Source organism: Cheilinus undulatus, linkage group 15 (assembly GCF_018320785.1).
Source record: "Cheilinus undulatus linkage group 15, ASM1832078v1, whole genome shotgun sequence".
In the NCBI taxonomy this organism is placed as follows: domain Eukaryota; kingdom Metazoa; phylum Chordata; class Actinopteri; order Labriformes; family Labridae; genus Cheilinus; species Cheilinus undulatus.
The window spans coordinates 46,475,088-46,489,550 of NC_054879.1; the positions used below are offsets into that span (position 1 = coordinate 46,475,088).

At 39.5% G+C, this 14,463-nt stretch overlaps 1 protein-coding gene across 5 annotated transcripts; it reads right to left on the reverse strand.

Annotated features, from left to right (window-relative positions):
* Positions 1-142: 142 nt before the first annotated feature.
* On the reverse strand, positions 143-13,244 carry ankzf1 (ankyrin repeat and zinc finger peptidyl tRNA hydrolase 1). Of its 5 annotated transcripts, XM_041807228.1 has the most exons (18): positions 13,168-13,244; positions 12,745-12,885; positions 12,541-12,659; positions 10,717-10,819; positions 10,423-10,634; positions 10,227-10,336; positions 8,317-8,470; positions 6,102-6,324; positions 5,907-6,005; positions 5,645-5,809; positions 5,419-5,550; positions 5,052-5,322; positions 3,349-3,460; positions 3,103-3,270; positions 2,945-3,015; positions 2,714-2,785; positions 374-397; positions 143-281 (listed from the first exon to the last, which is right to left on the reverse strand). In XM_041807228.1, exons 2-18 carry the CDS (start codon positions 12,866-12,868, stop codon positions 155-157), a joined length of 2,286 nt encoding a protein of 761 aa, XP_041663162.1. In that variant the 5' UTR covers positions 12,869-12,885; positions 13,168-13,244; the 3' UTR covers positions 143-154. The 5 variants fall into 5 exon arrangements, with proteins under 5 accessions (XP_041663162.1, XP_041663164.1, XP_041663163.1 ...); XM_041807230.1 differs by lacking the exon at positions 2,714-2,785; XM_041807229.1 differs by lacking the exon at positions 374-397.
* Positions 13,245-14,463: the final 1,219 nt, after the last annotated feature.

Genomic DNA, 14,463 nt, shown 5'->3' on the forward strand with positions numbered 1-14,463 from the left:
ATACAACTGTTTTAAGATCTTTAAATACTTATGAATTATCCAGTCTGTGATTCTCTGCCATAATAAAATGGTATTTTAGCATGAAATAGTCACTTTCGATTCCTAACAAGGCTTCCTTTCTTCTGAGTTAGCTCACTTCCAACTGAGATTGTTATCATGTCTTGCCTTGGAGGTTATTTGCTTTGCGATGTGCTTGGACGCAGCGAGGAGTGCAGAAAGAATATTCAAGGTATTGGAATGGGATTTTCCCAAGCAGAGACTCTCCACACAACCAGCATCTCCTGATGACAAAAAATAACAAAAAAAAACACATCAGTTATGTCCAGCTGAAGCCTTTTTATACATGCAAAAATATTCCTGTTCATATATTCACCTCACACTGGAAGACTTGTACAGTCTGATGGGGGTGTGGAGAGGGAAGGGGGGGTTGTCAGGTGGCAGAACACTTGTGCAAAAATAACCAATACAGCAAGAGCACCCAATGCTATGAGGAAGGATTGTACTCACAGGCCGTTACATAAAAAATATTATTTTAGACAGCAGAAAAACATTGGAAGGCAAATTCACTATGTGCATGGTGATCACATGAGTACACATTTACACCACACTCCAAAAACTTTCCACAACTTAGGACTTTTACTGTCACAAATGTTTCTGTAGCTTGCTTATCATGGATTTAACTCTTTAGCTTTAGCAGAGGTGCCTGTGAGTGAATGGATCTACCATGTTTACAGCCGCTCTGACCTCGTTTAACGCCACAGCCTGCTTCTTTGAATCAACAGGGACTTAAAACAAGCCAGTCATCCGTTTAAACTCACCTTAAAACAATTAGAAAATGAACTGCTGCAGAACTGGGCTCACAACGAGCAAATTCGCTCAGTTATAGCAGAAAACTTGTGTTAGAGCCCAAGAAAGGTCAACAGAGATGCTCTACAAAGCGAGCGCTCTCGCTGTATGTTGCTTTTACTACACGCATCAAATTTGGAGAGGTGTTGCAAAAATCCATCAGTGGGTGTACTGACACATTAGTACCGTTTGACTGTCCAACACTGGTATGAGCTTATATATTAATATTGTCGCTTTATTTTGATGTAATCAGCCTTAACCAAGACAGTCTGGCTGAAACACGTTACACTGTATAGCTCAGAATGGAAATACCCGCTAAAACTTTCTGAAAAAAAAAAAATCAGATTAAACTTGAGTTTTATGCTTAAGGAAACGGTAACGATACTACAAGTTAAAAGTCAAAAACCTGACCTGCACAACCTACTTACAGAATGTCTCATAATGTTAGTAAACAGTCTGCCTAGCTCATCCTCCATCAAAACATTCTAACATTCTAAAACTAACCTCACAAACTGCAGCGTAAGCTACATATCTATGCTATCTACATAGCTAAGTTAGCTTTAGCTATGTTGGCTAAAGCTCATGTTGCTAAAGTTAGCTTTGTAAGCTATGTAGAATATTATCTATGTAGCTATGTTAGCTTTAGTGAAGTATGCTTAAGCTCACATTGCTAAAGCTAGCCTAACTTTATATAAAGGAGCTACGTAACTAGCATAGCTGAAAGCAAAGCTCACAAACAGCAACGTAAGCTACATATCAATATCTATATCATTATCTATGTAGCTATGTTAGCCATAGATGTTCGCTAAATCTCATGTTGCTAAAGCTATCTCAACTATAGATAACAGAGCTGATGTAGCTAATATAGCTGAGATCCCAAAGAGACTATGTAAGCTACATAGGTCGTTTACCACGAAACAAGGTTTGGATTTTCATTAGTTTCTATTTTTACTTCGTTTTCACTTTCTGTGTTCGAATTCAGTTTAGCTTTAGTTTTTATGGCGGCTTTGTTAGTTTTGTTTATTTTTTATTTCGCAAAAATGCTTCTTTTTAGTTTTAAACGGATAGATGTCGGGGCTGAGTGAAAATCATACATTTTAAAAAACATATTCAAACAGGCTACTCTTCACTTATCATTTATTTATTTAATGATGATGTTTGAATACAACTCCAGACATACAACTACCACCATGTGAAGTCTTAACCAATCAGATCAGGCAATTTTACACTTCCCAGACTTGTGTGTAGGTGCCAGTCAGTATGGTTGTGTCGAAGACTAAAACTAAGGATAATTTGTCTCCATTTTTATTTTAGTTGATTTTGTAAGTGCACTATACAGTTTTAGTTAGCTTTCATTTATTTGGTCAAGCTTAGTTTTTTTTTAGTTTTAGTTAACTAAATTGATTTTTGAATTTCAGTTTTAGTAATTTAGTTAGTTTTAGTTAACTATAACAACCTTGCCACAAAACTGCGTTATCTTAAGCTACTTGCTAAAGCTTACTTAGCAACATTGGCTAATGTAGTACCGTTAATTATGTAGTTACCATAAATTTGCTAGCTTTAGCTAAAGCTAACAAAACTAAAGCCAGCCACAGTTCATGTAACTACTTCTAAAATGGGTCTGTACAACATTTATTATAAGATGTTGCTTTGTCTGTAATATTTGTAGTGTTGTTATTTCATGAACATAACTGCCAGTTTATGAATATATTTGTGTTAAAAAAAATCCTAAATCTGGAAAAACGATATAGTGGCACATTACAGCATGTTCCCTCTGGGATTAATGGTGTCTGAGATGAACGGTCTGTGACAGTGGCTGTCAGAAATGTACGGTCTGCAAGCAGACCCTCTTGCTTTAACACGTTACCTCGCTACTTTTCTGGACGTGCTGGCTGCTGCATTCGTGTGTGGAAAGCTCTGAGGCTGGCAGGGAGAAATTCTGGGTAAAGTCAGGGTGAAAATTTGGCAGTTTGTAGATCCAGGTCACCCAAAAACATTTCAGAAATATTCAGGAGAATCGTGTGTAAGAAACCTAGTAGACTTAGTTTTAAACTCTGCGTATTCTAAACAAAGAGGTTTTTCTCTTAGGGAGACTTACTTGACATTAGAGATGTTGACTCCTGTTGCAGCAACTTGTTCTGCGAGCCTCCTTTCTGCCGCCAAAGCTCTCTGTAGTCAGAAAGAGAAGAGTGTCATCTTCAAAGACTATAAAACAGCGCATCTTAAATCGCAGAGACCAATGACACATTTGTTCACCTTTTCCCGATCACTCAGAGATGCAAACTTCTTCTTCTCCTCTGCCTCTTGCTCTTGTTTCCTCTTCATCTCCTTCTGCTCTTTTTCTCTCTGTTTTCTTAAAGCCTTTTGGGCCTTTTTCTTCTCCGTTTGTTTGGACTCAATCTCTGCAGTTAGCGGCCCCGGGACCTTTGGTTGGTTAAAAGTAAAAGATAAGTTCTCCTCTTTAACTAAAATGAACACAAGTCTAAAGTCACCTTTACTTACCTGTGCCTTGCTGTAGTCATATTTATCCGGATTTTCGCCCATATATTTACGAAAAACATTCCTTGTGTCTTTGTCAGGAGCAACATTATAAGGAGTCTGCCCTTTCTTATCCCTAGAAAGAAATGTTCACGTTTAGGCATATGTCTAAATCAGTGGTTTTCAAAGTGTGAGGCGGGCCTCCCCTGGGGGGTGCCACGGAGCTTCAGGGGAGGCGTGGAACCATAAACCAGAAAAAGGTGATTTGCTTTGTGAACCTCTGCTGTGCATGGAGCTAAATGGATAAACTTATAGTTACTATAGGGACTATGCTATAGAGCAGTGTTACTCAACCAAAGAGACAAGTTATTGAAAATACCTTTGCAAGAGCCACAATCTAAGAGGGTAAAAAAAGCAAAAACAGCTTGAAGTAGCAATAGAAATAGGTTAAAGGTGGAAAAATGGTCAAAAAGCAGCAAAAGATGGGTGAAAGGGGGCAAAAATGTGTAGAAAAAGTGGATAAATGGTCAGGAAGTAGCAAAGATTGGTGAGAAGTGACAAAAAATTGGTGAAAAGTGAATAAAATGGGCAAAAAGCAGTCAAGAGTGGCAAAAATGCTCAAAATAATAGGAAACAAGTGGTAAGTAATGACAAAAGATAGCTTAAATTGGCAAAAACAGTGGCAAACAATTGGGAAAAAGGGCAAAAATGGAAAAAAATGGCATAAAGAAGAGGCAAAAATTGGGAAAAAAGGAAACAAGTTGCATTTATTGGCAATGGGTAGCTTAAATGGATGAAAAGTAGCAAAAAATGGTATTAAAAAAGGGCAAAAAAAAATTGATAAAAGTGGCAAAATTCATTGCAAAAATGGGGAAAAAAGGATGTTTAATGATTAAAAGTAGCTTAAATGGGCTAAAGGGTGAAAAGGGCAAAAACGGGATAAAAGTGGAAAAAATGGGGAAAAAGTGGCAAAAAGAGGTTGTAAAATGGCCAAAAAAATATGAAAAAGGGGTATTTAATGTCAGAAGGGTAAAAAGTGGCAAAAATTGTGAAAATGGCAAAAAAAAAAAGAGATCTTTTTTTCAGGTTTTCTGGGGGGAAAAGTAATCACAAAAGAGCCACACGTTGAGTATCAGTGCTACAGAGTCAACTAATCAAGTTAGGATTTTCCTGCATTGGTACTGATGATGCTCAAGTCACAGTGTTTAATTGCAGAGATGTACAAGCTAATGACAGCATGAGGCTGTGTAAACCTTGGGGTCATCTTAAGACTGAGCAAAAAGTCTAGTGACTAAACTAGGGTAATTCTTAACAGGAAGTGAAAGGACTTTCGGTCACTAATAAATGCGCCAGCACTTATAAAAATCAAGTACCAGGAAAGGCTGAAGGTGGGGGATGGTCTGCTGTTATGCAATCCTGCATCAACGGTACAGATGAAAATGTATAGTTCCCACTGAATAAGAGGGAAAGTCAGATGTTTAAGGACAATTGCAAAACAAAATATCCAAACTATATTAATGTTATAAATGTTTAAAGATTTATACATAAATGTCTGAAATGTTTAAATTTTTTTCAATTTGAATCCTTTTTGTGGGTGGGGGTCCACCGAATGAACAATTTCTTCTTAGGGGAGGCTCACTCTCACACACTTTGAAAACCCCTGGTCTAAATTATCATCACACAAGTAAACATTTCACCATGGAGATTTGATGCTGTTGTTTCTGTACCTGCAGGCCGGGTCTGCTCCAGCATCCAGCAGCAGCCTCACCGCGTCCTTCTGTGCTGCTGCTGAGGAAACATGCAGCAAAGTGAACCCTGATGAGTCCACAGGCTTATTAAGGAGTGTCAGAGGACTTGGGACTTCAGAGGGGTTGCTCTCTGATTGTTCTGGATCCTCTGGTAGTCTGAGAAGGCTGCAGAGAGCGTCCGCATCTCCAACCTTACAGGCTGTGAACAGAGCGTCTCTAACGCCATACTCCCATGAGTCATCGACCATTTCTGAAGAGACGAAGAAGAAAGCTATATACATATTGTTTATGATTTAAATTCACGTGTAAGATAATGAACAATAATGAAAGAGAAGCACATCCCTACCTTCCTGTTCTTTCTTACTCTGTGCTTTCCTCTTCCTTTTGCTTTTTGATTGCGTCTCTTGAGGAGCTTCTGCTGCTGGTGAAGCCTCCAGCTCCTCCTGTTCTTGATCATCTGCTTCTGTGTTACTCAATCCTGCCACACATGGAGGTGAAATTTCATAAACCTTGCAAACTTTAGTATGACAAAAAGTAGTTTAGGCCACATTTGTGATAACAGGCAGGCCCACCTGTTTGCATTTTGCTTTCTTCTCTCCTTTTCCTCCTCCTCCTCTTGTGCCTGGAGGGCTGAATTTCAAACTCCCTGAGGTCCAGAGTTCCTAGAGTGAGCTCCATCATCTCTAGTTGGATCTCTCCAACCTCTTCTTTATCTGAGTCTTCAGGACTTTTCTCTCCTGATGCCAAAAATGTATATTAAAAAGGGAATAACTGAAAAAAAAAATCCAGTCAAACAGAATCTACATCGACACTTTTCATAACGTCTTGACCTACCATTCTCTTGTTGAACGTTTACTTCAGCTGGGAGTTTGATTTTCTTCTTCCATGCCTTCTTAGATGGACTAAAAACAGCTGACATGTCTATGTCTTTCCCTGCATCAACATATTGTGAAGAGTATTGATTATACCCTGCCTGTGCAGCAGCGAGCAGATAACATAGAATTATTCAAAGGTTATAATCCAACTCACCATAAATATGGACGGTAGAGAGCATGTCGTGTACCCTCTGAGCCTCTTTGAAGGTTGCTCTGCGTGTTGCAAAGGGAAGCGTTCGGACCCTGGGATCTCTCTTCTCCAGTGGAGCTGCACGTCCACCAAAGAAGATGGTTTTGTTGTAGCTCGGGGCTCTGACAAATATGGCAGAGGCTTCCTTTAAGAATTCAGCCCAGCTGACCAGAAGATCCTGTATGTCCTGCAAAAGTTAATTAAAGTGCATTAGCATGTAGACAAAAATCTACAACACATTTGTTTATTTTTAAGCCATTTTTAAAATTCACAACAATGGAACAATGACAACCAGGGCTGCAAGCAGCATTGAAGAGCTCTCGCATGTTGGGTGTGTCATTGGGGCCAGGTTATGGTCCCGCCCTGTGGTGAAAAGTCAAGCTCTTAAATAACTTCAGATCTCCAACTTGTCTAGAATAAGCTAGCTTTTGTCTTGACATAATTTATATGTGTACCAACTTTAATGCATGTAGCCTAAACCCTGTTGAGGAGCCTTAAAAAAGGCATGTGGGGCAATTTTGTGACATATATGCATGGGAGCACCATAATATGTACATTTTCACCGGGATTGAAGTTTCTATGAAAGCCTCCAAATTAGCAACACATTTGCCAAATGATATAAAGGGGAAGAAGAGTTCCTTCAGTTTCAATTGGGTTCTCACTCCAAGGTCGTTGCTCGGGCCCTTATAAATAAAGATAAGTCTAATGCCTTGAGAATTACACTAAAAGATAAACAAGAAACGAAACAGGACTTAAAATGTTATATTTTAAAGATTTTATAATTTACATGAATTTAGAATTAGAAATAATATCTACAGCAAAGATTGAGGTTCACTTTTTAAGCCATTTACGTATGATTTTTTTAAATTGAAGTTTTAATTTAATTTCAGAATAGTGTTAAAGGTCACATATTATGCAAAATACACTTTTTCAGGCTTTCTAGCAAAAATCTGTGCCCCTGGTCTGTCCAAAACCCCCCAAGAATCAGAAAAACCCATTCCCTCCTCCCCCCTCTCTTTCTCCGCCTTTCAGAAAATTTGTACTGAAACAAGCCGTTCTCAGATTTTCCCCTCATGATGTCATGTGGGAATTAGCCCCGCCCCCAGGTCTGGTTGGACCTCCCCGCTTGGAAGAAAGTTCCGCCCTATTCTCCTGATCCTCCTATCAGCTGCCAGCTGAGGAGAGTATCAGAAGACCCAACAATACAAACGACACTCCCTACAAAACATGCCCACTTGTTCTATTAGCTTAGCTTTAGCATTTTAGTTTCCACTGGTTAGGTTTAGGGGTAGCTCATTGGGGTAGGCGTGTTCTGTAAGGGGCGTGGTTTGTAGCGGCTGCAGCTAGACCCTTCTCGAAGAGCCACATCCATTTCCTGAGAGGGTGTGGTCAGGGGCGGAGTCAGACATCTTGTTAACATTTAAAGCCACAGACACAGAAACAGCTTGCTCTGAGGAGTTTTTAGACACGCAGAAATCCAATACTTGAGTGTTTTTTCAGCAACAAACTTCACAGGCATGTTTTAGGGACCTCTGAGACAGATATAAACTTGTCTTAAAGGGGTAAAATATGTGATCTTTAATCTATGATACTGAGTATAACTAAGAAAATAACCTGCATGTGTACGATATAATTTTCTATTTTTTTAGTATTCTCTGATGAGTTTACACAGATCAGCTTTTTGGAAAAAGCAACCTTTAAACACAGATATCTAATTTGTAAAGAGGCACCATATGGATCAATTAATACAATCCGGAAGAAGAAAGATAACCATAACTATGTTTAATGTCAGGTCAATTTAATGCCGACACCTAACTGCTGATACAGAGAAGATATATTATTAGACAGAAGATGGCAATACTCTGATCTGTTTTCATGAGAGAGAAGATGCTGCCTTTGTAAGAGTTTTATAGCACAAGAAGCAATAGAAAAATCATTAACCACTGACCAAACAGATATTTTACACATGAGCCCTGATTTTTATAATCGGTGCTCCTGTTATCATGAGGGAGGGTGGATCCTCTAGTAGGGGATGAGAAGAGAAATTCAGCTGTAAACTGAAACAATCATGAACCGTTGCACAGAAAATCCTTCCATCAGGGTATCTTCACTTCAAATGAAAAACTTCACTGTTATCATTGTTATAAAAAAAGCAGTATCCAATAAAATACAGCCTTGCCTTGACGAGGGCTGCCTCATTGTGTCGTCTCAAAGCAGCTCCTGCAGACTTGGGAGTGTGACTGCGGTTCTGAGAGTCCCTGAGTCCCTGAGCTGTGCCTCTCTTAGCTCGCACCGTATATCGATGGAAAGTCTTGTGCTGAAGGACTTCTTTTCTGTGAAGTAAAGATTGTGTTGGACAGATGTTTATATATCTCTGATCGAGTTGGTCTTTTCAATTAACAATAAATAACTGCATGTAATTTCAGGCCCTGTGTGCACCTGGTAGAAATATGTGTACTAACTACTCTAATCACTAGTGGACAGCTTTAAGTAAAGGTCTAAATTATTTCTATATGTTATAAATGTTATAAATCAGTCATTATAGTTAATATAATTTGGCTTTTTGTTACAAAATTATGTTTAATGTCAAAGTGAAAATTGATTTCTACAAAGTAATGTCAATTAAACAAAAACATGTACGGTGAGTTAAGTGACTTCATAAATATTCACCCCCTTCAAGCCAACGTTTAGTAGAGTCACCTTTGGCTGCAGTCTCAGCTCTGAGTCTGTGTGGATGGGTCTCAGTCAGGCTCAAACATCTGGACACTGAGATTTTACTCCAGGTTACAAGGGGGATCTAGCATGAACAGCCCTTTTTAAGTCCAGCCACAAATTCTCTATTAGACTGGGCTTTGACTCGGCCACTCCAACACTGAGGCCTTGTTTACACGACAGCGTTTTGCTTCGTTTTCCGTTTTTGTTTCCCAAAAGTTCCACGTTTACACAGCAACATTTTGAAAACAATCTCCATCTACACGAGAACGCAGGAAACAGAAAAACGCCTTAGTAGGGTGATTTACTACACAATAAAACTGTCTCTACAACAAGGACAGTGTTTTTCATGTGTTTTTGATTTTATGTAACATTTTTATCATACATGTGTGCATAAGAGTAATTCATCACTAAATCCTCCTCATCATCACCATCGTAGCGCAGCAGTGAAATTTTACGGCACATATAAACACAAAAATGTCTTATTATTATTATTAAAACGAAAATAGATATATCATTCTAAAAAAAAACTCCACCTGCGCTCATGTGCAGCGCTGCGTTTTATGAGAAAATCCATGAGAAGTCAAAAGGCTGTAGGAGCTGAATTTGTCCGTGAGGAATTAATTATTCTCAGCGGATATCGACATTATAACAAGACTGATCTAACAAAGCACCTCTGTGTTAATATGAGCCGTGAAATTACTCTGCCTCACTACGATGGTGATGACCGTGATCATCATGATGATCGATAAAAAGGTAAAAGTAATCATTTCCAAAATTAATAGCATGACTTTATCTAAAGAAACTGGCACTGATAGGCCTCTATACGGGAATAATGCATCCCCTTTTCTAAATCCAGCTCTGTGACATGACAAGCAGTAAACTACATCACGGCTCGGCTTGAGCTTCCACGGCTGGGTCCAGTGTGCTGCGACACTTGTGCTTGACAGCTGATTGCAGCCGTACTGCGCTTGTGCGTTTTCAGGAAGTGTCGTTTTCCCTGTTCACACGGAGACGGGGGTGTTTTGGAAAACTTCCACTCTGGAGCCCGTTTCCAGAAAGTTTTGTTTTCAGGCACCAAAACGGCACTGCCATGTAAACAGACAGCCAAAATGCTACAAAACGTTTGCGTTTTCACTCGTATAAACGGGGCATGAGACACATTCACTGCACTCAGGTGATCCCCATTGAATTAGGTCAGTCACTTTAAAGGGGTCAACATTTATGTAATCAATAATTTCACTGAATGTATTTTAATTTATTTGACATTACTTTGCAGAAATCTGACTTTTTGGAGACATGGATTATGGTGATTATTCTCAAGCTCATGCACCCCAATGAGAAATTTTCTTTCTTGTGCAAAAAAAAAACACTTACCCTTGAAACACAGCACCAGCAAAATGACCTCCACCTGTCATGAGAATGACCCACACGGTCTTCTTACTTATGGCCTTTAGCAAGGACACAGTCTCTGCATCAGCATCTGTCTGTAATGTAACAGAATCACAAAGCTATATCAAAGGTGTGGACACATGCACACACAGTGTGGCATTATTTATCTGCTGAGCCTCACCTTTCCCTGCAGAATACAGCGGTACACTGACAGATACTGCCCTGCTAAGTTCTGGAAAACCACCTTGCTAGAAAGTCGCCCGGATATCAAACTGGTTTCTACAGAGCTCTCGTTATCCGTGCCGGTGACGTTGCTGCTCGTCCCCCCACCGTCGCTATCTGAGTCCTCTTCATCTGAATCAGACTCAGACCCTGAGATACTTGACATGTCTCCTGTGAAGCGATAAAAAAAGAGGAAAAAAATAAAGCGGCTGTCACAGACACTTGAACCGCCCTGCCACTTTGCTTTCCTCACCTGCTCCAGTCTTCCTCTCGAACTCCTCAGCTGTGACAGGTGCTAAACCTGACATCTTTTGTCTCAAGTTGAACCTGTGCCAGTCCAGCTTGTAGTGCTCCATCTGAGATTTAACAACAGAGAATTCCCATGTATAATCTCATATACGGTCATGGACGAAAGTACTGGCACCCCTGGAATTTTTCCAGAAAATACACCATTTCTCCCAGAAATTGTTGCAATTACAAATGTTTTTGGTATACATGTGTTTATTGCCTTTATGTGCATTGGAGCAACACAAAAAATCTGGAGAAAAAGACAAAATTGACATAATTTTACAAAACTCAAAAAACAGGCTGGTCAAAATTACTGGCACCCTCAACTTAATATTTGGTTGCACACCCTTGGAAAAAAATAACTGAAACCAATCACTTCCTATAACCATCAACAAGCTTCTTACACCTCTCAGCTGGAATTTTGGACCACTCTTCTTTTGCAAATTTCTTCAGGTCTCTCAGATTTGAAGGGTGCTTCTTGCAACAGCAGTTCTGAGATCTCTCCATAGGTGTTCAATGGGATTTAGATCCGGACTCGTTGCCGGCCACTTCAGAACTCTCCAGCTTTGTCTCCAACCATTTCTTGGTGCTTTCTGAGGTATGTTTGGGGTCATTGTCCTGCTGGAACACCCATGACCTCTGATGCAGACCCAGCTTTCTGACACTAGGCCCTACATTGTGGCCCAAAATTTTTTGATAGTCTCCAGATTTCATGATTCCTTGCACACAGTCAAGGCACCCAGTGCCAGAGGCAACAAAATAACCCCAAACATCTTTGAAGCTCCACCATGTTTGACTGTAGGTACTGTGTTCTTTTCTTTGTAGGCCTCATTCTGTTTTCTGTAAACAGCAGAAGGACATGCTTTTCCAAAAAGCTCTACCTTAGTCTCATCTGTCCACAAAATGTTCTCCCAGAAGGATTGAGGCTTACTCAGGTACATTTTTGCAAACTCCAGTCTGGCTTTTTAATGTTTCTTTGTCAGCAGTGGGGTTCTCCTCGGTCTCCTGCCATAGCGCTTCATCTCATTCAGATGGCCACGTATGGTCCCAGCTGACACTTTTGCACCCTGAGTCTGCAGGACAGCCTGAATCTGTGTGGAAGTTGACTGAGGATGTTTATCCACCATTCCAACTATCCTGTGTTGCATTCTTTTGTCAATTTTCCTCTTCTGTCCACGTCCAGGGAGATTAGCCACAGCTCCATGGTTATAAACTTCTTGATTATATTACGCACAGTGGACAAAGGAATTTCTAGATCTCTGGAGATGGTCTTGAAACCTTGAGATTGTTCATATTTTTCCACAATTTTGCTTCTTAAGTCCTCAGACAATTCTGGGCTCTTCTTCCTCTTTTCCATGCTTGGTGTGACACACACAGACACACAACACAAAGGTTGAGTCAACTTTTAGACATTCTAACTGGCTTCAGGTGTGATTTCTAGATTGCAGCACCTGTTACTGCCACAGGTGAGTTTAAATGAGCATCACATGCTGGAAATAAAATGATTCACCCACAGTTTTAAAAGGGCGGCAATACGACCAGCCCATTTTTTGAGTTTTGTGTAAAATTACATCAATTTTGTCTTTTTTTTCTTCAGATTTTTTGTGTTGCTTCAATGCACATAAAGGCAATAAACACATGTATTCCAAAAAAATTTGTGATTGCAACAATTTCTGGGAGAAATGGTGTATTTTCTGGAAAAACTCCAGGGGTGCCAATACTTTCATCCATGACTGTATATCATAATGCATTTCTTAATGACAGGCGCAATTTCCAACCCTTGGCTCACCTGTTCCTCCCGGCTATTAAATGGACACCTGCAGGCTGAGCAGACCATCTTGTCTGACACCTCTCTAACCAGGCTGGGCTCCCTCTGTCTGCCATCCTCAGGAGATTTATCCTCAGGATCTGTGTGGGAGGCAACATCCGTTTAAAACAGACAGAAAAATGTGGATATGGTCTTTAGATTGTGACACTTAGACAGCAGAGATACCATCTGAGGCAGGGTCAGTGTTAAGAGTCTGCTTCAGGATAGGGTTCACCTCCCTCAGCCCAGACAGAGCCTCTTCATTCAGGCTCAAATCAAAGACGGAGAGATACTCAGCACCAGATGTCATAACAGCAGCGTGTTTACCTGGAAAAATAAGGGAAAAATACAAATACTGCTAAAGTAATCCAAAAGGAGACGCTTCAGTCAGGCGCTACTCTGTTAACAAGCCTTAAACAGTTTATAAAAACCTGAAGTTATCTTTGCTGATGTAACATTTCATCCATATCTGCTCTTTGGACGACACGTGTAGGAGTGATTACGAGCCTTCATCCTCGTTAAAGACAGCCTGCTTCCTCTTAACTGTACGTTTTCAACCTCAGTAATTTAATTGATAGTTGGCGAGATTAAAAATAGAAAACAACCTACCATAAACGGGTGTCTCAGAGAGCGGCGCTAACGTGTTGCTAGTGTGTTTCTTCCTGATATGTCTACGGAAGCCGAGAGCGCCGCTAAGGCAAAAAGGAGGCGTTCGCTTACCAAAGGTCGACAATCAGCCCTTCGTTTTTACGGTGAACACGCACGAGAACGAGAGTTTCATTAAACTCAGATGTACACTGTGTTTTCAAAATCAACCTCAGGCATCCAGGGTGGAAAAAGAAATCACAGAAAAATAATAAAATCAAGGGAATTTTGTCAGAGGAGTCAGATTTTAAAAGGGATAGTCACATGAATATAAGCAGATGCTTAAATATAAACGTGAATACATCAAATAATGCATATCTCTTAAAATTAAATAATTGCATTAACCCCTTAAAGCCTGTTTGCATATTTGATACTTACCTTCATGATACCTTTATCTAATCAATATGATCATAAATTACTAAAAAAAACCTTCTAAATACAATCTGAAAAATGATTTTAAAAATGTCCTCAAGTGGATTATCAGTTACCAAAAACATCTAAAGAATCAAATGAGATACAAAAATAATAATGTTAAATTTTATGGAAATTTGGATTTTTTGGATTTCAGTAAAAGTGAAATAAACATTTCATTTAAAATATATATAAATATTTTCTGGCTAAAATTTGTGTTGTCAGGCTTTAAGGGGTTTAATCATGGTAAGCCATTATCCATTATGTTTTCCTTATAATTTTCTATGAATTGTTTTTTTTAAAATCAGTTTATTGTCGACAGAGCTGCCGCTGAGACCCCCAGACAATGGTCCCCTTTGATAACCAGACACGCCAGATGGATTTGTTGAGTGAGAATCAAGGAAACGGGCGTATCCATCAGCGTTTCGAGGTTACCCCTTTGATTTATGATATAAACGTGTGTGTGTTGGATGTTTTGGACTGGTGCTAACGTCCTGGCTAACAGTTACCTCATTTTAGAGATTAGTTTGACAAACTTTTGCTGGGCTCTGATCTTGTAATTATTGTTTGTACTACTTTTTAACCCATTTTTAACTATTTTCACTCCCCATTTTTGCCATTTTCTACCAGTTTTTTCCATTTTTTCAACTTTCACCCCATTTTCTGCCCTTTCCGCCAATTTCTTGCCATTGTTTATCCACTTCACACCCATTAAAGTTCCTTTTCACCCATTTTTGCCTTTCCCCTTTCCAGTTTAACTAATTTTTGCTACTTATTTATGTCACCTCTAATCCGTTTGGACTGTTTATTTGCTCTTTTTGCCACATTAAACACATTTTTTGCAGAATC